Source organism: Rhinoraja longicauda, chromosome 12 (genome assembly GCF_053455715.1).
Source record: "Rhinoraja longicauda isolate Sanriku21f chromosome 12, sRhiLon1.1, whole genome shotgun sequence".
Lineage (NCBI taxonomy): Eukaryota > Metazoa > Chordata > Chondrichthyes > Rajiformes > Arhynchobatidae > Rhinoraja > Rhinoraja longicauda.
In genome coordinates, this window is record NC_135964.1 from 6,650,058 (window position 1) to 6,675,789 (window position 25,732).

Below are 25,732 nucleotides of genomic sequence, written 5' to 3' on the forward strand. Positions count from 1 at the left end.
TGCATTCCAGATTTCTGGGTCTGGCTGCACATTCTGCTTGCACTCTGGATAGCGGAGTGAGGGGGTATGGGGAGAAGGCAGGAACGGGGTACTGATTGAAAGTGATCAGCCATGATCGCATTGAATGGCGGTGCTGGCTCGAAGGGCTGAATGGCCCACTCCTGCACCTATTGTCTATTGTCTAAAAGAAGATTAGTTGTTTCAATAAGGTTTTCAAGGGGCTGCAGCGGTAGAGTTGCTGCCTTACAGCGCCAGAGACCTGGGTTCGATCCTGACTGTGGGTGGTTGTCTGTACAGAGTTTGTACGTTCTCCCCGTGACCAGCGTGGGCTTTCTCCGAGATTTTTAGTTTCCTCCCACACTCCAAGTACGTCCAGGTTTGTAGGTTAATTGGCTTGGTATAATTGTATAAATTGCACATTTTCCCTGGTGTGTGTGGGATGGTGTGAGTGTGCGGGGATCGCTGGTCGGTGCGGACTCAGTGGGCTGCTTCCACGCTGTATCTCTAAACTAAAGTAAATTACTGACTGGAAGATTTATGTGTACAAATGTAAAATATGCATTTTGATACGATCGTGAAAAGTTCCAGGCAGTGCATCATATAATTGCATGCATAAAATCATGAATGTAAGAGAATCCATTACAAAAACAAAATTCAGCAAAGTGGTTGAGGTTTAACGGAAAGGTGTGTGAAGGGGAGTGCTTCAAAGAGAGGGAATTTTACCCAGAGATTTGATTTTTAAAAGCTTCAAAAAGACTAGATCAATCATGAAGGTGTTGACTCCTATTTAACTTGTCTGTCAGCATGTACCAGAGAGCTTTAAGGTGTTTTGGTGGCAAGCACTGTATCATCTCCATTCATCAACTGTTTTTGGAGTTACAGAGGATGTCTCTGGCACTGCTGGAAAACACACAATGCGTCAAGAGAACAGTGTCAAAAGTCTACATTGGAACAGATGTCTATCTGGGCAAGTTATGGTATTCGGCAATTAGATTCACAACTGCACGTTTAAAAAAAGAACCTCAAGCTTTGAATGCAGTCTTTTGTTATGCCAGACTAAACTACATTGGGGGGCCATTCCAAGTGAAATCCCACCGATCACAAAATTGGACCAGGCACTTCGATTCATGAACCACATTGGTGGAACATGGTGTTTTCCCAGGCTCAGGTGCCCACATAATGATGCCAATCTTTTCCTTTGATCTTCCTTTGCACGAGAGTGCTTTCAAGATGGCACCCAACCCAGGCAAATATCTGCGTGCTAGCCGCAGAAGCAGATCTACAATCACATATTACAGTCGCTCCACACTCTTAAATTCCTACAGCAACATTTCCTACTTTAACTATGATCTTCTTAAACTCCTTACCGTGCAGAAAAAATGTTATTCCCTGATCATGTATCTATCTATACACTGTGGATGGCTCGATGGTAATCATGTATAGTCTTTCTGTTGACTGGATAGCACGCAACAAAAGCCTTTCACTGTGCCTCGGTACACTTGACAATAAACTACACTAAACTAACTAAACTAGTTTAGTTTCGTTGTATTTGTGTACAATACTATCTAATTTTATTGGGGTGTATGCAAAACAAAGCTTCTTATTAAACCTCAGAACACACGGCATTAATAAACAGTTTTGGTGATGTACACACCATTCACAGCACAGTTACAGGAAAGCACAAGTATTCTCATTTTATTCAAGATTTAAGGTGCACTCAGGATATTTCACAAAGTAACACTTATACACATTCTAAAGTGGTCAATGTATGATCAACACAACAGCTTCTTTCTGAAATGAAAATTACATTTAGATCAATTATCACCCTGCAGGTAGTTTGAACATGGGGCCTCTTGATGTGGGCACCTGTTCTGGGAGGTTAGCTGTTCCTCAGGCATAGAGATACAAAAATGGGATGGTCCAGCAGACTTCTTCTGCCCCAAAGAAACCTTAGCGGTGTTGCTAAGCTGCAGCAAAGTGATAGAAGGTGTTTTACAGTGATACGGATTCCATCAATGCCCGTACAGATCACAAGTCAATGCATGAACGTCAAAGCATTGCAGAGGCTGGAAATCTGAAACTGGAAACAAACTGGCAGGACAGGCAGCATCTCTGGAAAGAGTCACTTCATGAACAAATCTTTTAGACAATAGACAATAGGTGCAGGAGGAGGCCATTCGGCCCCTCGAGCCAGCACCGCCATTCAATGTGATCATGGCTGATCATTCTCAATCAGTACCCCGTTCCTGCCTTCTCCCCATACCCCCTGACTCCGCTATCCTTAAGAGCTCTATCTAGCTCTCTCTTGAATGCATTCAGACAATTGGCTTCCACTGCCTTCTGAGGCAGAGAATTCCACAGATTCACAACTCTCTGACTGAAAAAGTTTTTCCTCATCTCAGTTCTAAATGGCCTACCCCTTATTCTTAAACTGTGGCCCCTGGTTCTGGACTCCCCCAACATTGGGAACATGTTTCCTGCCTCTAACGTGTCCAACCCCTTAATAATCTTATACGTATAGATAAGATCTTTTGAGGTGGAAAGCACAGTGACATTGTTGCATGCTTGTTTATAACTACTTTTGGGATCTTTTGTGAATGGGGTAATTTGGCATCAGTGTTACACACTGTGGAGTTTTTAGCACGCCAAAAAAGCTGGAAAACAAAGCAATATTCTGGTGAAAACATTCGAGCTGCTGAATGTTGTTTGCAATATTATTTACTGCCTATTTTCACATATCATGTCAATAATCGCTTCAATGTATCCAGCAATATTTCAAAACTAATTCTTAAGTTATTGAAAAGGTGCATTCTCATTCAAATGAAGTAGAAAAAAATATTGTCCCAGGTACATAGGGAGCCTTGAGGGTGGAAATAATATTAATGAGATCAGGGCACAGATCTTTTAACGTGCACACAATCAACAGATATTGGCATCTTTTTTGTATTTCTATCACCACATTTGTACCCACAAGCAGCTACTTTGAGGCCCCTCACTGCCATATGTACAAAGATATCACGATTTTTTAGTTATGGGAAAAGGAGATTGTACGTTCTCCCCGTGACTTGCGGGGGTTTTCTCCGAGAACTTCGGCTTCCTCCCACACTCCGAAGACGTACAGGCTGGTAGGTTAATTGGCTTTTTATAAATGTAAAACAAATTTGTCCCTGGTGTAGGATGGTGTTAATGTGCAGGGATCGTTGGTCGGTGCGGACCCGGTTAGCCGAAGGGCCAGTTTCCGCGCTGTATCTCCAAACTAAACCAAACGAACAGCCAGGAGATCCATATAAAAAGACACATTTAAGAAACATAGAAAATAGGTGCAGGAGTAGGCCATTCGGCCCTTCGAGCCTGCACCGCCATTCAATATGATCATGGCTGATCATCCAACTCAGTATCCTGTACCTGCCTTCTCTCCATACCCCCTGATCCCTTTAGCCACAAGGGCCACATCTAACTCCCTCTTAAATATAGCCAATGAACTGGCCTCAACTTCCTTCAGTGGCAGAGAATTCCACAGATTCACCACTCTGTGTGGAAAAAAACCGTTCTCATCTCGGTCCTAAAAGACTTCCCCCTTATCCTTAAACTGTGACCCCTTGTTCTGGACTTCCCCAACATCGGGAACAATCTTCCTGCATCTAGCCTGTCCAACCCCCTAAGAATTTTGTACGTTTCTGTAAGATCCCCCCTCAATCTTCTAAATTCCAGCGAGTACAAGCCGAGTCTATCCTGTCTTTCTTCATATGAAAGTCCTGCCATCCCAGGAATCAATCTGGTGAACCTTCTCTGTACTCCCTTAAGAAAGATGACAAACATGAGCATGTGCTGAAGATGTAAAATTGTAGACCATATTGTCATTTCAAACACAACTTATTCAATGCATGATAATCCCTATGAAATACAAATTATTCATACACAAGGCATACCGACAGTTTGATCTAAATTCAGTGTGTATCATTTTACGATGTGTTAGCTAAAATAGCTCGTGAAAATTGCAGTTATCATCAAATCAATGAAACCAATCAATTGGCTAATCTCCTGCATTTCATTTAACTTGATATTCATCTACCAACATTTCTTATACTTTTCCTCTTTGCACCAAAATCAATGCCACAATAGTTACTGACAGGAGCAATGGACACCTCATTTCTATCACTGGCAATCTTCACACAATTCTTCTTCTCAAAGGCTTATCCATCTCAGAAAGCTCAATAAAAAAGTTAAATAAAACCAATTTACAAATATAGAGTGACATTGAAAACCAGAAAACATAAAATTACAGCAGTCAACAAAAATAATCTGTGGTTTTGGGATAACAACTTGTTTTTCCGGCAGTTCAGTTTATTGTCACGTGTACCAAGGTACAGTGAAAAGCTTTTGTTGCGTGCTAACCAGGCAGTGAAGCGCAGCGGTAGAGTTGCTGCTTTACAGCGAATGCAGCGCCGGAGACTCAGGTTCGATCCTGACTACGGGTGCTGCACTGTAAGGAGTTTGTACGTTCTCCCCGTGACCTGCGTGGGTTTTCTCCGAGATCTTCGGTTTCCTCCCACACTCCAAAGACGTACAGGTATGTAGGTTAATTGGCTGGGTAAATGTAAAAATTGTCCCTAGTGGGTGTAGGATGGTGTTAATGTACGGGGATCGCTGGGCGGCACGGACTTGGTGGGCCGAAAAGGCCTGTTTCCGGCTGTATATATATGATATGATATGAATGCATGAATACCATCAATCTATTTACAGTGTATACAGTCGATACAGGATAAGGGAATAACGTTTAGTGCAAGGTAAAACCAGCAAAGTCCAATCACGGATAGTCCGAGGGTCACCAAAGAGGTAGATAGTAGTTCAGCACTGCTCTCTGGTTGTGGTAGGATGATAGCATTGCCTGATAACAGCTGGGAAGAAACTGTCCCTAAATCTGGAGGTGTGCATTTTCACACCTATATTATTGCCTGATGGGAGAGGGGAGAAGAGGGAGTGACCAGGATGCGACTCGTCCTTTTTACTTTCATTTAATCATAATAGCAGGAGCAGTGATCTCCAAACCAATTCTGATACCACTACACTGGTCAACTAACCAGCGGCGCCTTGTGGAACCTGTTCTGGTCCCGAGGGATGGCATTTTGGATGGGTGGATTCCAAGAGGGACGTGTGAAGTCTTGGAGCCTGGACTGACATTCTGAAACGAGCCCGGAGCCCAATAAATCCTGTGACTTTGAAAACAGTGGCTCCTCGCTCGGACAGCTCACTGACGTCTTATGAATAAACAGCTTGATTTACATATATTTATCACAGGTTCAGAGCTTCTAGCGAACATCTGTTGTTATGTTGGCAAATATTAATGAAGGGTTGTTGTCAAGCCCAAGATAATGGATCCGCAAACCACCTCCAGAATGCTAAAGAAAGCCTGCACGAATACTGCAAGTACAATTTTCATGTTATGGGATATTTATTTTCTTCCCGTGCTTCATTCAAGTTTCTTCCCATGGTGATTTTCTCTAACCCTTTCCAGCACATCCATCTTTATTTCTCCTCACCACCCACCCACATCCTTATTCAATTTCCCCTTAAGTGTAAATTTCTGATGCAGGTCTTTCACATGATCTTACGTAAAGGCTTGCTTCTCTTTCCGCAGATGCTGCCTGACCCACTGAGCGTTTCTTGCAATTTTTAATTTGGCACCCACTAAATACACCTGTGTAACCCACCTCAAGCACACCAGGTGAACAGAGCTCCATGTGCTCACACCTCTTTGGCTGAAGAAGTTTCTCCTAAACTAATGACTGGATTTGTCAATCTCCTATTTTAACATGAGACTCTCACAAAAATATTGGCCAATGAAATAGACAATAGACAATAGGTGCAGGAGGAGGCCATTCGGCCCTTCGAGCCAGCACCACCATTCAATGTGATCATGGCTGATCATTCTCAATCAGTACCCCGTTCCTGCCTTCTAAGAGACACCTGTGGCTGACAAGGGAAGTCAGGGACAGCATAAAAATTAAGGAGAGGAAGTATAACATAGCAAAGAAGAGTGGGAAGACAGAGGATTGGGACTCTTTTAAAGAGCAACAAAAGTTAACTAAAAAGGCAATACGAGGAGAAAAGATGAGGTACGAGGGTAAACTAGCCAATAATATAAAGGAGGATAGCAAAAGTTTTTTTAGGTACGTGAAGAGGAAAAAAATAGTCAAGGCAAATGTGGGTCCCTTGAAGACAGAAGCAGGGGAATTTATTATGGGGAACAAAGAAATGGCAGACGAGTTAAACCGTTACTTTGGATCTGTCTTCACTGAGGAAGATACACACAATCTCCCAAATGTTCTAGGGGCTGGAGAACCTAGGGTGATGGAGGAACTGAAGGAAATCCACATTAGGCAGGAAATGGTTTTGGGTAGACTGATGGGACTGAAGGCTGATAAATCCCCAGGGCCTGATGGTCTGCATCCCAGAGTACTTAAGGAGGTGGCTCTAGAAATAGTGGAAGCATTGGAGATCATTTTTCAATGTTCTATAGATTCAGGATCAGTTCCTGTGGATTGGAGAAGAGCAAATGTTATCCCACTTTTTAAGAAAGGAGGGAGAGAGAAAACGGGTAATTATAGACCAGTTAGTCTGACATCAGTGGTGGGGAAAATGCTGGAGTCAATTATAAAAGACGAAATTGCTGAGCATTTGGATAGCAGTAACGGGATCGTTCCGAGTCAGCATGGATTTACGAAGGGGAAATCATGCTTGACAAATCTACTGGAATTTTTTGAGGATGTAACTAGGAAAATTGACAAGGGAGAGTCAGTGGATGTGGTGTACCTCGACTTTCAGAAAGCCTTCGACAAGGTCCCACATAGGAGATTAGTGGGCAAAATTAGGGCACATGGTATTGGGGGTAGGGTACTGACATGGATAGAAAATTGGTTAACAGACAGAAAGCAAAGAGTGGGGATAAATGGGTCCCTTTCGGAATGGCAGGCAGTGACCAGTGGGGTACCGCAAGGTTCGGTGCTGGGACCCCAGCTATTTACGATATACATTAATGACTTAGACGAAGGGATTAAAAGTACCATTAGCAAATTTGCAGATGATACTAAGTTGGGGGGTAGTGTGAATTGTGAGGAAGATGCAATAAGGCTGCAGGGTGACCTGGACAGGTTGTGTGAGTGGGCGGATACATGGCAGATGCAGTTTAATGTAGATAAGTGTGAGGTTATTCACTTTGGAAGTAAGAATAGAAAGGCAGATTATTATCTGAATGGTGTCAAGTTAGGAGGAGGGGGAGTTCAACGAGATCTGGGTGTCCTAGTGCATCAGTCAATGAAAGGAAGCATGCAGGTTCAGCAGGCAGTGAAGAAAGCCAATGGAATGTTGGCCTTCGTAACAAGAGGAGTTGAGTATAGGAGCAAAGAGGTCCTTCTACAGTTGTACCGGGCCCTGGTGAGACCGCACCTGGAGTACTGTGTGCAGTTTTGGTCTCCAAATTTGAGGAAGGATATTCTTGCTATGGAGGGCGTGCAGCGTAGGTTCACTAGATTAATTCCCGGAATGGCGGGACTGTCGTATGTTGAAAGGCTGGAGCGATTGGGCTTGTATACACTGGAATTTAGAAGGATGAGGGGGGATCTTATTGAAACATATAAGATAATTAGGGGATTGGACACATTAGAGGCAGATAACATGTTCCCAATGTTGGGGGAGTCCAGAACAAGGGGCCACAGTTTGAGAATAAGGGGTAGGCCATTTAGAACGGAGATGAGGAAGAACTTTTTCAGTCAGAGGGTGGTGAAGGTGTGGAATTCTCTGCCTCAGAAGGCAGTGGAGGCCAGTTCGTTGGATGCTTTCAAGAGAGAGCTGGATAGAGCTCTTAAGGATAGCGGAGTGAGGGGGTATGGGGAGAAGGCAGGAACGGGGTACTGATTGATAGTGATCAGCCATGATCGCATTGAATGGCGGTGCTGGCTCGAAGGGCTGAATGGCCTACTCCTGCACCTATTGTCTATTGTCTATTGTCCCCATACCCCCTGACTCCACTATCCTTAAGAGCTCTATCTAGCTCTCTCTTGAATGCATTCAGACAATTGGCCTCAACTGCCTTCTGAGGCAGAGAATTCCACAGATTCACAACTCTGACTGAAAAAGGTTTTCCTCATCTCAGTTCTAAATGGCCTACCCCTTATTCTTAAACTGTGGCCTCTTGTTCTGGACCCCCAAAATTGGGAACATGTTTCCTGCCTCTGACGTGTCCAACCCCTTAATAATCTTATACGTTTCGATAAGATCCCCTCTCATCCTTCTAAATTCCAGTGTATACAAGCCTAGTCGCTCCAGTCTTTCAACATATGACAGTCCCGCCATTCCGGGAATTAACCTAGTAAACCTACGCTGCACGCCCTCAATAGCAAGAATATCCTTCCTCAAATTTGGAGACCAAAACTGCACACAGTACTCCAGGTGCGGTCTCACTAGGGCCCTGTACAACCGCAGAAGGACCTCTTTGCTCCTATACTCAACTCCTCTTGTTATGAAGGCCAACATTCCATTGGCTTTCTTCACTGCCTGCTGTACCTGCATGCTTCCTTTCAGTGACTGATGCACTAGGACACCCAGATCTCGTTGTACGTCCCCTTTTCCTAACTTGACGCCATTCAGATAATAATCTGCCTTCCTATTCTTACCACCAAAGTGGATAACCTCACATTTATCCACATTAAACTGCATCCGCCCACTCTAGATCACATAAGTTCACATAAATAGATCACATAACGCTGAAGATTTCCCTTTGTTCCCGAGCCACGAGGCAGAAAATCACATATGTCTGAAGCATGTGAATTGTGACCCTTTCTGGGTTGAATCTTGGAACTCCAGATATTCACTGAGCACTTCCAATAATTATCAGGCGCATGGAAACTGGACCTCCACCAAAACTGACGGTTTAAACTGACAATAGACACAAAATGCTGGAGTAACCCAGCGGGACAGGCAGCATCTCTGGAGACGTTTCGGGTCGAGGCCCTTCTTCATGACTTAGTGACTTAGATGAAGGGATTAAAAGTACCATTAGCAAATTTGCAGATGATACTAAGCTGCGGGGTAGTGTGAATTGTGAGGAAGATGCAATAAGGCTGCAGGGTGACTTGGACAGGTTGTGTGAGTGGACGGATACATGGCAGATGCAGTTTAATGTAGATAAGTGTGAGGTTATTCACTTTGGAAGTAAGAATAGAAAGGCAGATTATTATCTGAATGGTGTCAAGTTAGGAAGAGGGGATGTTCAACGAGATCTGGGTGTCCTAGTGCATCAGGGAGGAGTTGGCTGCGCCTAACGGCTGCGGCTCTCTGGCAGTCTGTTGTCTTTTTTTCTTTTTTGTTTTGTTTGTGTCGGTGTTGGGATGGTTTTTGTTTCTGTTTTTGGCTGTGTATGTGTGGTGGGGGTGTGGGGTGTGGGGGTGGGGGGGGGGGTGGGGGGGGTGGGGGGGGTGGGGGGGGGGGAAACGTTTCTTTTATTAGGTCTCTTCCCCGGGGCGTAGCTCGCCCGTGGGGCCTTCCATCGCCCGGCGCGGCTCGGCTGCTGGACTTAACATCGCCGGCGCGGCTCGGCCGCGGGACGTTTCAGTGCCCGGTGCGGCTCGGCCGCTGGACTTAACATCGCCCGGTGCAACCGCTGGACGTTTCAGTGCCCGGTGCGGCTCGGCCGCGGGACGTTTCAGTGTCCGTTGCGGCTTGGCCGCGGGACGTTTCAGTGCCCGGCGCGGCTTGGCCGCTGGACTTAACATCGCCAGTGCGGCTCGGCCGCGGGACGTTTCAGTGCCCGGTGCGGCTCGGCCGCGGGACGTTTCAGTGCCCGGCGCGGTTTGGCCGCTGGACTTAACATCGCCAGCGCGGCTCGGCCGCGGGACGTTTCAGTGCCCGGTGCGGCTCGGCCGTGGGACGTTTCAGTGCCCGGCGCGGCTTGGCCGCTGGACTTAACATCGCCGGCGCGGCTCGGCCGCGGGACGTTTCAGTGCCCGGTGCGGCTCGGCCGCTGGACTTAACATCGCCCGGTGCGGCCGCGGGACGTTTCGGTGCCCGGGGTGGCTCGGCCGCGGGGCCTTCCATCCCCTTGTAGGGGTCGAGCTGCCTGTCCGTGGGTGAGGGGGGAAGAGAGGGGAAGTTTTGTTGCCTCCATCACAGTGAGGGGGTGTTTGGAGTCACTGTGATGGATGTTTGTGTTGGGGTCGGGTGTCCTGTGTTCTTTTCTTTTTTGCTGTGTCTTGTGACTGCTGAAATTTTGTTCGGTATTTATACCGAATGACAATAAAGTGTTGTTATGTTATGTTGTTATGTCACTGAAAGGAAGCATGCAGGTACAGCAGGCAGTGAAGAAAGCAAATGGAATGTTGGCCTTCATAACAAGAGGAGTTGAGTATAGGAGCAAAGAGGTCCTTCTACAGTTGTACCGGGCCCTGGTGAGACCGCACCTGGAGTACTGTGTGCAGTTTTGGTCTCCAAATTTGAGGAAGGATATTCTTGCTATTGAGGGCGTGCAGCGTAGGTTCACTAGGTTAATTCCCGGAATGGCGGGACTGTCGTATGTTGAAAGGCTGGAGCAATTAGGCTTGTATACACTGGAATTTAGAAGGATGAGGGGGGATCTTATTGAAACATATAAGATAATTAGGGGATTGGACACATTAGAGGCAGGAAACATGTTCCCAATGTTGGGGGAGTCCAGAACAAGAGGCCACAGTTTAAGAATAAGGGGTAGGCCATTTAGAACGGAGATGAGGAAGAACCTTTTCAGTCAGAGAGTGGTGAAGGTGTGGAATTCTCTGCCTCAGAAGGCAGTGGAGGCCAGTTCGTTGGATGCTTTCAAGAGAGAGCTGGATAGAGCTCTTAAGGATAGCAGAATGAGGGGGTATGGGGAGAAGGCAGGAACGGGGTACTGATTGAGAGTGATCAGCCATGATCGCATTGAATGGCGGTGCTGGCTCGAAGGGCTAAATGGCCTACTCTTGCACCTATTGTCTATTGTCTATTGTTCAGAGGGTGTCGACCCGAAACGTCACCCATTATCTTGTCTCCAGAGACGCTGCCAATCTCGCTGAGTACAGATCATGGTCAGATAAAATTTAGTCACCAGATTATAGAGGTGGAAGAAAGATACTGGAAAGGTCATAGGAGGGGTCCAGGACCTGTTTGTATTTTTTCCCAAAGATGGTTTATATTTGTTATATATTGCTATTTTCCTCGTTAGGACCATCAGTACTCACTTTTGACAGGATCTAAATGGTGACTGCATGTCTTTTGCTTCGAAGTTAAGTAGGTAAGGTGCCTGGGGAAGGAGATCAGAGGGTGGGAAGTTACAACGCCCAGGGCAGGCATTCAGAGGGCCAGAGGGGAAGGGCAGACTGCAGGCCTCCAAGGGGAGGTCACAGGCCTTGAAGGGAGCACCAGATTATGATCAGACTGACTGGTTTGACTGATAAAAAGCTGGCTGGTAGTGTGGACTGTGAGGAAGATGTTATGAGGTTGCAGGGTGACTTGGACAGGTTGTGTGAGTGGGCGGATGCATGGCAGATGCAGTTTAATGTGGATAAGTGTGAGGTTATCCACTTTGGTGGTAAGAATAGGAAGGCAGAGTATTATCTGAATGGTGTCAAGTTAGGAACAGGGGACGTACAATGAGATTTGGGTGCACTAGTGCATCAGTCACTGAAAGGAAGCATGCAGGTACAGCAGGCAGTGAAGAAAGCCAATGGAATGTTGGCCTTCATAACAAGAGGAGTTGAGTATAGGAGCAAAGAGGTCCTTCTGCAGTTGTACAGGGCCCTAGTGAGGCCGCACCTGGAGTACTGTGTGCAGTTTTGGTCTCCAAATGCGAGGAAGGATATTCTTGCTATTGAGGGTGTGCAGGGTAGGTTTACTAACTTAATTCCCGGAATGGCGGGACTGTCATATGTTGAAAGACTGGAGCGACTAGTCTTGTATACACTGGAATTTAGAAGGATGAGAGGGGATCTTATCGAAACGTATAAGGTTATTAAGGGGTTGGACACGTTAGAGGCAGGAAACATGTTCCCAATGTTGGGGGAGTCCAGAACAAGGGGCCACAGTTTAAGAATAAGGGGTAGGCCATTTAAAACTGAGATGAGGAAAAATATTTTCAGTCAGAGAGTTGTAAATCTGTGGAATTCTCTGCCTCAGAAGGCAGTGGAGGCCGATTCTCTGAATGCATTCAAGAGAAAGGTCGATAGAGCTCTTAAGGATAGCGGAGTCAGGGGGTATGGGGAGAAGGCGGGAACGGGGTACTGATTGAGAATGATCAGCCATGATCACATTGAATCGAAAGGCTTGCTCGAAGGGCCGAATGGCCTCCTCCTGCACCTATTGTCTATTTTCTATTGTTTTGAAAGTGCAAAGTGTCACAGATATTGGAAAAGAGAGATCAGATGCTGCATTCATGGGCCACAGTGGAGGGAACAATGGGTGAAGATCATCACTGTTCCTTGGAGAGAGGTGTTTGTCACTAGTGACACATTTACTTGTCACAGTGACAGTGAGAGCAGTGATGACATGTGAACTGCGTCCAGCAGGTAAGGTTAATAAATTTACCTGGTAGATTCTACAGTTCTTCCTCAGATGAGGTGCTTTCCTCTTTCTGTTGGGGGTGAGACGAGGGGATATAGGTCGTCAGATTACATTTTAAATGGGAGGCACGCAGCCTTATCGACATATCTGATATTTAGAGACATTTAAGATGTCTCGGGCATCGGTAGAGTTGCTGCCTTACAGCCCTTGCGGAGTTTGACGGTGACCGTGTGGGTTTTCTCCGGGATCTTTTGTTTCCTCCCACACTCCAAAGATGTACAGGTTTGTAGGTTAAGTGGCTTGGGATTGTAGACTTGGTATAAGTGTAAATTGGCCCAAGAGTATGTAGGCTTGTGTTAATGTGCGGGGACCGCTGGTCAATAGACAATAGACAATAGGTGCAGGAGGAGGCCATTCGGCCCTTCGAGCCTGTACGCACCGCCATTCAATGTGATCATGGCTGATCATTCTCAATCAGTACCCCGTTGGTCGGGGCGGACCTGAATCTGCGCTGTATCTCTAAACTAACTTAAACTAAATGAAATAGTTTAAAAGTTACAATTCGACCAACAAAATAAAATGAGTAACACGGTAAACCACAAAGAAAAACCATCAAAAAGCTTCAAAGGCAAATAACTTAAGCTTGCTTGTCTGAAGCCCCAGGAAAGGATTCCCCACTGAAATGAATGTGATCTCAGATCCTACGTCAGGACTGGTTATGTAAGATCAGACGTGGACCCCCCCCCATGCAGTGTCAGGTAATCCCAGCATGGCTCGGCCCTGCTGAACGGTGCTGGTGGAGGGTGGCAACCGAGTGGCAGATGCATCCGCACCTGTTGCTCAGCACCCGCTGGACTCCCGGTGGATCTACGCAAGTCTGGGATTCACCTGGGAGAGGGCTGATAGCCGGCAGTCATCTTCAAGACCAGCTGCCACAGCCGGCGTGATGTGACCGGCAAGACAAGAACAGCAAAGCCCAAGAAAAACAGTCTGAAAAAATCCTTGTAAACAGATTTGCCCCACAGAATCCTGGAATCAAATATTTTGATTGCCAATTACTCCTTTGCCGGATAGAAAATTAGTATTTTTAGAAACTATTTACTCGAAGTTAACTCCTTTAAACTGGTCCTCTTGGACTACAGAAACACTCGTGTAAGGTTTAGGTTTATTATTACCACGTGTACCCATAGTTTTGATTAGCATGCTATCCAATCAGATCAGATAACGCTTTACATAAATAAAATCAAGTTCACAAGTTCCAGGAGTAGAAATAGGCCATTCGGCCCATCGAGTCCACTCCGCCATTCAACCATGGCTGATCTCTGCCTCCTAATCCCATTTTTATGCCTTCTCTCCATAACCCTTGGCACCCATTCTAATCCAGAATTTGTCTATCTCTGCCTTAAAATTATCCACTGACTTGGGCTCCACAGCCCTCTGTGGCAATGAGTTCCACAGATTATCTACCCTCTGACTAAAGAAGTTCGTCCTCACCTCCTCTCTAAAAGAGCGTCCTTTCATTCTGAGGCTATGACCGCCCACCAGTGGAAACATCCTTTCCACATCCACTCAGTCTATGCTTTTCATTATTCTGTAAGTTTCAATGAGGTCAAGTCAAGATTCAGAGTGCAGAATCTCAGCATTGTAGTGCATCAGTGGTTATAAGACACAAAATGAAAAGAAACAAAGATAAAAATGCTGCTTGGAAGGAATTTGAAATGTTTAACTGTCAAAGCAAATTAGACTTTCATTAATTCAAATGAGTCTTTTCCACAGAGTGTGTAAATGGTCACATTCAAAGAATTACCTGTCCAGCCATGCCAGTAAACTTTTAGCTGCACCTATAAGATCCACCACTGATGTAAGGAAATCGTTGGGCAATCTCCTGGACGACCTTCCATCGTAGTGTCCACTTCTCCTCCGCCCAGTTATGAAATTCTGAAGATTTTTGGCAGATGCATTCAGTTTATGGGATAGTGTTTTAAGATTTTCCGTTTCAAGCCCATAGTTCTAAATTTAAAAAAAAACACATTGCATGGGTAAGTTTATGATTTCTATTCATTTAACCGAGCGTGAGCGTTGTTACATTTCTTAGAAATTCTGTTTTTCTTGCATCACTCAAGAGTAAAATTTCAATTAAAACTGCTAGAAAATGCAAAATATCTTGTGTGTTTAAGGCGACTGGCCCTTCTCATGAACCGTAGACAAAAAAATGCTGGAGTAACTCAGCGGGACAGGCAGCATCTCTGGAGAGAAGGAATGGGAGATGTTTCGGGTCGAGACCTTTCTTCAGACTCCACCCGAAACATCACTCAGTCCTTCTCTCCAAAGGTGCCGCCTGTCCCATTGAGTGACTCCAGCATTTTGTGCCTATCTTTGGTGTAACCCAACATCTGTAGTCCCTTCCTGCACACTTGTTATGAACAGTAATAGAGAGATGGAGCACAGAAACAGGCCTTTTGACTCACGGAGACTGTGACAACCATTTACATTAATCCTACGTTAATCACATTTTTTTTCTAAAATCCCACAATCCAGTAATTAACTCGTACGTATAAAGTATAATTCCCTGGTATTTTATTTAGTAATCATGAGCTGATCCTTTATCACAATCATCACAAAATAACAATAGAGGACCAATATGTAATATGCTGCAGTATAATGAACCACATCCAATGCATCGTTGTTTGTTGCAATAACCACCTGTGCTTGATGTAATCTCGGGTATTAAATTACATTTCTCCTCTTCTCTTCCACCACAAAATAAATATACTTACCCCTGGCACGATCTGCATTTATACAACACTTTTAACACACAACAAACATCAGCTATTTTGTGCTTCATGATATTTGCTTGAAAATTCAATAAATTAAACTCTAATGTTCATGCAACCTAACGTAAAATTTCAGGACAGAGGTATATATTAACAACAGGATAACTTTCAAGACCATTTCTTATTAAAATGTAAAATTTATTTTGGTTTGTTCCCTGAACCACGCTGGGACAAGAACACTAGATTTTTTTTAAAGAGGCAATCAGGCAGATAGTGTTCATGGCCTCTGTTTGATATTAAACTGCAGTTAATATTTAATCTTGTACCAAGGCACATCAAACACTATGTGACCATCAAACTTCAAAATCTGCATTCTATTCAACAAGTGAGAATCTCAATCTGAATCTCTGTCTGAAGAAAGGTCTCGACCTGAAACGTCACTTTTCTCCAGAGATGCTGCCTGACTCGCTGAGGTAATCCAGCTTTTTGTGTCTATCTTCTGTTTAAACCAGTATCTGCAGTTTCTTCCTACACGGAACCTCAGTTGTGTTCTCCATTGAAATGTCTATTAGTTTCATTCAAACAAAGTAATCAGTAAAAAAATGCTAACATTAGTTAAAAATCACTGAAAATCTTGAGTTCGGATAAACTATCGGATAAACTATCGAATTATCGACTTTGCCTTCTTTCTTTTATTCTCATTCTTCTTTTGTTGTCAATACATCTATCTGTCCAGCAATTAAAACAACTCCAAGGAATGCATTGATGGATCATTCAACAGTTTACGTTGACAGTTCCGTGTACTGTGCATTTTCCATTTTCTACTCCCAGGAAGAATCAGGGTTAGTTGTCAAACTACAGTAAATGATTCCATTAAAGAGTCAAAGGAAAGGTTTAACTTTGATAAGGGATGATTCATTTTCACTGTTTGGGAAATGAGCTCATGCAATGAGTTGTCTCTCTGTCACTGGGAACCAATGGGGTGAATTGCTCATCAGTTAGGGAACCCATCCAAATTATATTCCTGTCCTCAGGTCCTTTGCCGACAAAGAAGATGTTAGAACATTCTAATCATGATTAGTGAGCAGATCGTTGTTGATTCAGCAGCATTCATCCAGATACTGAGTGTGTGTTTAATTCTCTTGGCTACTCTGTGGACCTTGGACAGCTATACCACAGTTATACATAGAAACATAGAAAATAGGTGTCGGACTGGGCCATTCGGCCCTTCAATATGATCATGGCTGATCATCCAAAATCAGTACCTCGTTCCTGCTTTCTCCCATATCCCTTGATTCCGTTAGCACTAAGAGCTATATCTAACTCCCTCTTAAAAACGTCCAGTGAATTGGCCTCAACTGCCTTCTGTGGCAGAGAATTCCACAGATTCACAACTGTATGCCACTGTCAATAGACAATAGACAATAGGTGCAGGAGGAGGCCATTCGGCCCTTCGAGCCATTCAATGTGATCATGGCTGATCATTCTCAATCAGTACCCCGTCCCTGCCTTCTCCCCATACCCCCTGACTCTGCTATCCTTAAGAGCTCTATCTAGCTCTCTCTTGAATGCTTTCAGAGAATTGGCCTCCACTGCTCTCTGACTGAAAAAGTTTTTTCTCATCTCAGTTCTAAATGGCCTACCCCTTATTCTTAAACTGTGGCCCCTTGTTCTGGACTCCCCCAACATTGGGAACATGTTTCCTGCCTCTAACGTGTCCAACCCCTTAATAATCTTATGTTTCGATAAGATCCCCTCTCATCTTTCTAAATTCCAGTGTATACAAGCCTAGTCGCTCCAGTCTTTCAACATATGACAGTCCCGCCATTCCGGGAATTAACCTAGTAAACCTACGCTGCACGCCCTCAATAGCAAGAATATCCTTCCTCAAATTTGGAGACCAAAACTGCACACAGTACTCCAGGTGCTCCAGGTCAGAACTTTCCACTTGCATTTTTCTTTTCTTTTTAATCTGTGTCGATAACTTGATATCTAAAAATACATTGTCATATTTACGCAGAAGAAAACAACAAGTGGAAAATTAGCAGATGGGCGATCTGCATCTTAACTTCATCCTGGATGATGTTGGGAAAGCTTTTATTCCATTTACTGGGGAAACAACAATTATTTAACCTGAGTGTTGCCTCATCAATAGAAAAATGGCTCGCAATCCCAGCACCCAGTCAGCCAGGCAACATTGTCAAAAATGAATCTCTGCAGCCCAAGTAGATTCTGACAGATGGACCTTAACCTGAAATGCAAACTCTGCTTTTCTTTCCACATATACTGCTTGAGCAACATTTTATGGTATCGGACAAGTGAATTTCGGGTTACAATGCTTCCCCAGGGTTTGTGGGTTAAAAGGTGCAAATCATCTCATGTTTAAGATTACTGAGCCCTTAAAAGGTGCAGCCCCGGCAAAACCCAGCGAGGTTGGTGTGCTTGTTCTGACAGAGGTAATTATTGAATGATGTGATTGATATAAGTTGTCAAAAGATCATGAAGCATCAAGAAACAGTCTGAAGAAGGGTCTCGAGCCGAAACGTCGCCCATTCCTTCTCTCCTGAGATGCTGCCTGACCTGCTGAGTTACTCCAGCATTTTGTGAGTAAAGAAACAAAGATCGCGTTGAACACAATGACAGACCTAGAAACACCAATTTAAACGGAACAAACCAAAAACAGAACCTGAGATTAATTAAACCATGAATAAAGTAAAAATACTGCAGGTGCTGGAAGTTTGAAATAAAAACTGCAGTATATCTAAGAATAGTGAAGTAAGGTCAATACTTCAGATTGATTACCTTTCACAAACTAAATTCTGCCTCCCCAACACCAGGAGTATGGAAGTTGGGAGGTCATGTTGTAGTTGTATAAGATGTTGGTGTATTGTGTTCGGTTCTGAGCACCATGTTAAAGGAAAGATGGTGTCCAGTTGGAAAACGTACAGAGAAAATTTACGAGGACGTTGCCAGGACTCGAGGGCCTGAGCTATAGGGAGAGTGGTTGAGCAGGAGTGGACTCTATTCCTTGGAGTGCAGGAGGATGATGGGAGATCCTCTCGAGGTGTGAAAAATCACGAGAGGAATAGATCGGGTTGATGCGCAGAGTCTCTTGCCCAGAGAAGGGGAGTCGATGACCAGAGGATACCAGGACGGCCCTGGAGATTGAAATAAAACAGGGGTACTGAGGACTACAGGTACAAGGGTAGTGAAGAAGGCATTTAACATGATGGCCTTCATCATTAAAGGCACTGAGTAGAGGGTGCGTCATATTGCAGTTGGACAAGACGCAGGTGGGGCCACACTTGGAATATTATGCACAGTTTTGGTTACCCTACTATAGGAAAGATGTCATTAAGCTGGAAAGAGCGAAAAGAATATTTACAAGAATGTTAGCAGGACTCAGTGGCCTGATTGTAGGGAGAAATGGGTCTGACAAAACTTTATTCCTTTATGTCTCGGAGGCTGAGGGGGGGGGGGGGGGGGGGGGGTGGTCTTATCTTATTTATAAGCCGCTAAACTCATGAGGGGCAAAGATAAGGTGAAAGCACATAGTCTTGTTCCCAGGCAAGGTGAATCAAAACCTAAAGGGCAGAGGTTTAAAGTGAGAGTAGCAACTTTTTCCACAGAGGGCTGTGCGTGAATGGAACATGTTGAGAGAGGAAGTGGTTAAGACAGGTACAGCATTAACGTTTAAAAAACATTTGGACAGGCACGTGCATTAGAAACGTTTAGAGGATATGGGCCACCTGGAACTAGGTTGAATGGGCATTTTGGTCGGCACGGTTGAGTTGGGCCGAAGGCCCTGTTTCTGTGCTGTGGGACTCTATGTCAATGGTATGCTGAAGATACCCTGTTATTCAGCAGGTTATGTCTAACTGCTGTGCATTCATATTTCCTATGATTTGTATATCACATTTATCAGAGGATTATCCAGCGTAACCTCAGGGTAAAAGTTAGTTCGACACTTGATTGTTGCTGGTTGTTATTTTTACTCAAAGTCCCTTGGAAGCCAAACCTGGGCAAAGGTATAATGGTGATGAAAGGGAAATGGATTACAGAGCATCATTTGTTGAACAAGCATTCGCAAAAAAAACATTTAGCATGACATTTACCTTCTCTTTGCATGTCTAAATACTGATAGTTGACATAAAAATCTTGCTAACACATGATGCCCCTCAATAGCGGAGTGAGGGGGTATGGGGAGAAGGCAGGAACGGGGTACTGATTGAGAGTGATCAGCCATGATCGCATTGAATGGCGGTGCTGGCTCGAAGGGCTGAATGGCCTACTCCTGCACCTATTGTCTATTGTCTATTGTCTATTGTCAAATAGAACCATTTAGTAACACAGAAGATAAAGTAATGGAGGAATTTAAAACACCCAGAAGCTACCACGCTTATAAAACAATAAAACAATCTTAAACATGATCAAATCGCAATCCATAATCATTCGACCACCTCACCTCCACCAAGAAAAGGTAAAGGTGGAAGGGAAAAATAAAGTAGAACTTTAAATGCGTCTTAATAATAATAATAATAATAATGCATTACATTTATATAGCGCTTTTCAAACACTCAAAGACGCTTTACAGGGATTTCTAGAACATAGAGAAGTGAATAAATAGATAAATAAGTAAACGAACAGAGAAAGGAGACAGAAGGTGAGGTGACCTTCAGTGGTTGAAGGCAGTGCTGAAGAGGTGAGACTTCAGTGATGTTTTGAATGTGGTGAGTGAGGAGGAGTCTCTGACGGTTTGGGGTAGTGAGTTCCATAGGGTGGGAGCAGCGATGGAGAAAGCCCTGTCCCCCCAGGATCTGAGTTTTGTTAAGATTCGTTAGCAATGGCAAATATTGTCACATTTTGCAAGACAGTCGTGGAGTGTAATAAGCAAAGACGGAATCCATCCAGTCCATGTTGGATCTCAGAGAGAGCTCTCCCATTACCCACTCACCAGCCATTTCCCAATGGCTCGGCAAGGACTACAGGTACAAGGGTAGTGAAGAATGTCATCTCTTTCATTGTCTGATCGGTTCAGAATCCATTTGTTAAAATGGAAGCATACAGGAGAGAAAAAGGTCAATAGTTTACTCACCAAAGCACACAGCAGGTCTACCGCCTCGAGGATAAGCTCCTGATGGCCAATACGGGTGACCCCAAGCTCATCCAGCTCCTGGTGAGTGACACGCAGCAGCTGATCTCCACTGATTTTTTCTCTCTCAAAGTTCTTAATGTATTGCTGCAGACAATCATCAAGGCCTAATGGTTATGAATAGAAAAGAAAATTCCCATGTAAAATAAATTTAAATCTGCAGAACGTCTCAGTAGAAATACTCTGCTCTTGGAGATTAGTTATTCAGAACCTAACATGGAGTGAAGTGTAACTGTAGAGAATACCTGAAAATCTTTGCACAAATTTAATTTCCCCATAGCATTTCTGCACTTCAAAACGGATAGATTTTAAATCACTCAACACACCAACATTAACATCTCTGTTGGTCATAACCAGCTTTTAAAGGTCTGATTTAACGCAGCTTATAAATATAAAAACAATGTGATCTATTTAACAAAGAGGTAACTGTTTAAGTGACGAATTATGTTACTGAAAATCATGCAATCTTCCACGTGTTTGCGTTTGCAATTTTTCCCTCTTCTTTTCACTATTTCCTTTTGCCTCTCCCGAAAGTGCTTGGATTTCATAATGTCTTGCTATATCATAGAATATCAAGGATTAACAGTTATTTTAACAAAGTTGTTCAGCCACTAAGCTATGCCGGCTCCTTCTGTGATAAAATGTAGTTTGTTCCACCCTCCCATCTCTCCATTCGAAACCTGCAGTTTTTTATTTTTCAAGTTCTGGTCCAATTCCCTTTCTCCCCAGCCACAATGAATGTATTCCAGGTGTTAGCCACTTGCTGTGCGAAAAAGTATTTTCCTCATGTAGGTTCCTTTGCCAACCACCTTCAATCTGTGACCTCCGGTTTTAAACTCTTCAACGAATGAGAACAGTGTCTATCTATCAGCTCTGTCTTGACACTTCAGTATCTTGAGCATCTCCATCTTATCTCCTTTTTAGATTCCCTGCTCCAAGAAAAACAATCTTGAGTCTTTCCCTGTAACACAAATTCCTCTTTCTGGAACAATACCATCGAGTCAAACAGCACGAAACAGGCCCTTCGGCCCAACTTGCCCCATGCACATTAGTCCCACCTGCCCGCGTTAGGACAAAACCCCTCTAAACTTTCCTTATCCATCTTTGTCCAAATGCGTTTTAAATGTTGTTTTTGTAAATCTTCTCTGCAGCTTCTCCATCATGTTCAAATCTTTCCTAGGGTGACAACTACTTGAAGACAATACTCATTTGCAGTTGACCCAAGATGTTATAAGGAATATTCAAAACATCTTCACCTTTACCAAAGGATCCCTTATCCTTTAGAATTCTCAACCTGCATGCCACCTCCAGCAACTAACTTACTCAAGTGACCATTCCTCATAAGAGCCTAGACATTGAGTCATGGAATCAAAAGGTTGTAAAGCAAAGAAACAGTCCTTCCACTCACCATGTCTGCGTTTGAACGTTTCTTTATCATCCAGCACAGAAGGTAATGGTAATTGGAATTAGTATCGATGGAGACTAGATGGACAGATTGGACATGGTGAGTCGATAGGCCTGTTTCTATACTCTGTGACTCTGCAACTCTGCTCTTGTGCTTCGTGGTGAGATAAGTTGTAGGTTTAGAAGCTACTTTAGGAGTAGCGTGGGTGAATAACAGCAATACATTTTGTAAATGGCAGTTTTCGTCATGGAGTTTAAACATTAAAACAGGCCCTTAGGTCCACCTTGCCCATGTCAACCAAATTGGCATACTGGGCAAATCCTATTTGCCATCAATTGACCCATATACCTCAAAATCATTCCTGACCACATATCTGTCCAAATATCTTCACATTCGTAATTGTATCGCTTCTAAAGCTTCCTCGGGCAGCTTATTTCAGATACTGACTACTCTCTGAATGTAAAGGTTGCCCAAGGTCCTGAGCTTAAATTTCTCACCGTACCTTTAGCCCATGGCCACTATTTTCAGAATCCTCCATCTGGGAAAAATACTGTGACCATTTACTTTATCCATACCTCTCTTGTACACATCAATAAGCTTCCTAAGCTCGAACGTACAAAGTCCCAGCCTGTTCAACCTCCCCCTATAACCTACATCGGCAAGCCCAGGTAACATCCTGGAAACTCTTTTACACCCTTTCCGACTTAATGACATCCTTCTTGTAGCTGGGTGAACAGAACTGCACAAAGTGGAGCACACAGTACAAGTGCATTCTCACTAACGACTTGTGCAACTCATCATGATACATCAAATTTTGTACTCAATACACTTCCCAAAGAAGGCAAGCCGGCCAAATGCATTCTTCACCAAAGATAGACACAGTATCTCTGGAGAAGGGGTGACGTTTCGGGTCGAGACCCTTCTTCTGACTGATGTCAGGGGGGCGGGACAAAGGAAGGATATCCTTCCTTTGTCCCGCCCCCCCTGACATCAGTCTGAAGAAGGGTCTCGACCCGAAACATCACCCATTCCTTCTCTCCTGAGATGCTGCCTGACCTGCTGAGTTACTCCAGCATTTTGGGAATAAATACCTTCGATTTGTACCAGCATCTGGAGTTATTTTCTTATAGTATCTCTGGAGAAAATGCATGGATGACATTTTGGGTCAAGACCCTTCTTCAGAGTTCAGTCCCGACCCGAAATAGTCACCTATCCACTTTCTCCAGAGATACTGCCTGGCACGCTGAGTTACTCCAGCATTTTGTGTCTATCTTTGGTAGAAACTAGCATCCACAGTTCCTTGTTATCACCAAACGGTCCACCTTACACACGACTTTTAGGGAATCATGCATCTCTCTTCTACAGCATTTTCCAAGGCTCTACCACTAACTGAGTACATCCTGCAACACTTCACACTTCTCAGAGTTAAATTCCTTTTGCCATTCCTCAGCCTACCTTCCTTCCCAGTCGACCTAAATCCCGTTGTAAATTTGGATATCCTTCCACACTGTCCACTACACCATCAGTTTTGGTGTGATCTGCAAATGTACTATGTAAATGACATTTACAAATGTTAATTACATTGTCATTCAAACAGCAGTGGGCCCAGCACCAAATCCTGCAGTACTTCACCGGTCAGTGGCCTTCCATTGGAAAAACAAGCCTCCACAACGAGCCTTTGACTCCTGCCTTCAAACCGACTGGCCACGCTCCTTGGATTCTATTCAATCTGCCCTTCCAGACCAGCCCACCATGAAGGACTACTCGTCAAAGTCCTTGCTTGGTAAATTCCAAAGAGACAATGTCTCGTGTCCTGGTCTAATTAATCCACTTAAAAAAAACTATCAACATTTGTTAGACATGATTTCCCACCCATAGAACTACGCTGACTATCCCTAATCAGTCCGTGCCTATCCAAATGCTGATAGAACCTATCTCTAAGGATCCCCACCAACAACTTTCCCCACCACTGACATCAAGCTCAACAGTCTGCAGTTCTCTGATTAGTCCTTGCTGCCCCTTTTAAATAATGCTGCACCATTAGGCATCTTACAATCTTCTGGAACTTCACATGCGGGTAAACATTAGCCCCATTTGCCTGAATTCAGAAGATACCATTTAATGCTTTGCCGAATTTACTGTCTAATATTTCTTAAAAGGGGTCATTGTTTCAGATTCCACCACCTCCTCTGGTAGCATGTTGGCAGGACAGCATAGTGGCTCAGCTGAAAAGCTGTTCCCTCATTGTGACAGAGTCCCGGGTTTGATCCTGATGTCGTCTGTGTGGACATTCTCCCTGTGACTGTATGTGACCAGATACTCTGGTGTCCTCCCACTACCGAAAGACATGCGAGTTTGTAGATTAATTGGCCTCTATAAAATTCTCCATTATGTGTAGGGAGCGGATGAGAAAGTGGGTACTTGAAACTCCTGTGCCCAGGTGCCTGATGCTCAGCATGGATTTAAAAAAATTTAGATTTAGAGATACAGCCAGGAAACAGGCCCTTCGGCCCACCGAGTCCGCGCCGCCCAGCGATCCCCGCACACTAACACTATCCTACACACACTAGGGACAATTTAAAAAAAACTTTTTACCCAGTCAATTAACCTACAAACCTGTACATCTTTGGAGTGTGGGAGGAAACCGAAGATCTCGGAGAAAACCCACGCAGGTCACGGGGAGAACGTACAAACCCCGTACAGACGGCGCCCATAGTCAGGATCGAACCTGAGTCTCCGGCGCTGCATTCGCTGTAAGGCAGCAACTCTACCGCTGCGCCACCGTGCCGCCCCATTGGTGGGCCAAAGGCCTTGCTTCCATGCTGTATTTCTTAACTAAACTAAACCCTCTCAGTAAAAACATACTCCTCAGATCCCCTTTAAAACTTCTTCCTCTGGTTTTTGAGGAACCACTCGTTTTTGATGCTGTTACACGTGGAAAAGATTCTGACGATCTCCCCTCTCCGTGCCACACATAATTTTATATGCTTCTTTCAAGTCACCCCCTCAGCCTCCTTCACTCCGGGGAAAACAAGATCAAATCAGAAGGGGAAATCAACCCGGAAGCTCAAGGCTAGGTTGTTCCACGGCACTCGGGAGCTAGATCCATGAGTTCTCCCTCCCCAAACAGAGCCAGTTGAAGCAGGTTTCAGTGGCTATGTGCAGCCCTGTTTGATTCAATTGTATATTAAGGCCGTCTAATAAAACTAATAGAATCTAATACAAGGTGGTGCAACGGTAGAGTTGCTGCCTTACAGCGCTTGCAGCGCCGGAGATCCGGGTTCGATCCCGACTACGGGCGCTGTCTGTACGGAGTTTGCACGTTCTCCCCGTGACCGCCAAGGGCCTGTTTCCGCGCTCTATCTCCTCTAAACCAATAAACGAAACGACATTGTAAAGTATTAAATCAACGATTAGCATATGAAGAAAATATTTGCCCATAATCTGTCTTAAAGTATAAACATTTAAAAATAAATATGTAGAAACAGGTAGGCAGAGGTAAGTCTAGAGGCACGTTTAAATATTAGACATCCTGGTCAGCAATTGGGTTTAAGTCACTGTTTCCATGCTCAATGAATCTATAATAGATGTCCAGGTTCAGATATGGAGCCATTGCATAATGTCTGCATTTCAGGTTTTACTCTCGAAAAACATTGTAAAAGTCTAAGGGGCACATCCATTTCATTATAAAACTATCATTTCGATATGTCATTCCTTCGAGAAAACAGTTGAAAAATTTATGTTTTGATAAAGTGTGAACACTACAAATATATCAGAAATTGAAACCAGACTCAGCCAAATGTGCCCTTGAACTGGTTTTACAATTCAATAAGGACA

General features: G+C 44.2%; 1 protein-coding gene across 14 annotated transcripts in view; it reads right to left on the minus strand.

The window, feature by feature from the left end:
- The window catches only part of cnksr2a (connector enhancer of kinase suppressor of Ras 2a), a 473,672-nt gene that overhangs the window by 317,919 nt on the left and 130,021 nt on the right, over positions 1 to 25,732 (minus strand). For all 14 annotated transcript variants that reach the window (XM_078408943.1, XM_078408946.1, XM_078408945.1 and 11 more), the window contains exons 2-3: positions 20,434 to 20,597; positions 14,372 to 14,574 (exon numbers count right to left, since the gene is read on the minus strand). In XM_078408943.1, coding sequence (XP_078265069.1) covers positions 14,372 to 14,574; positions 20,434 to 20,597 — 367 coding nt within the window. The remainder of the gene's footprint in view (positions 1 to 14,371; positions 14,575 to 20,433; positions 20,598 to 25,732) is intronic.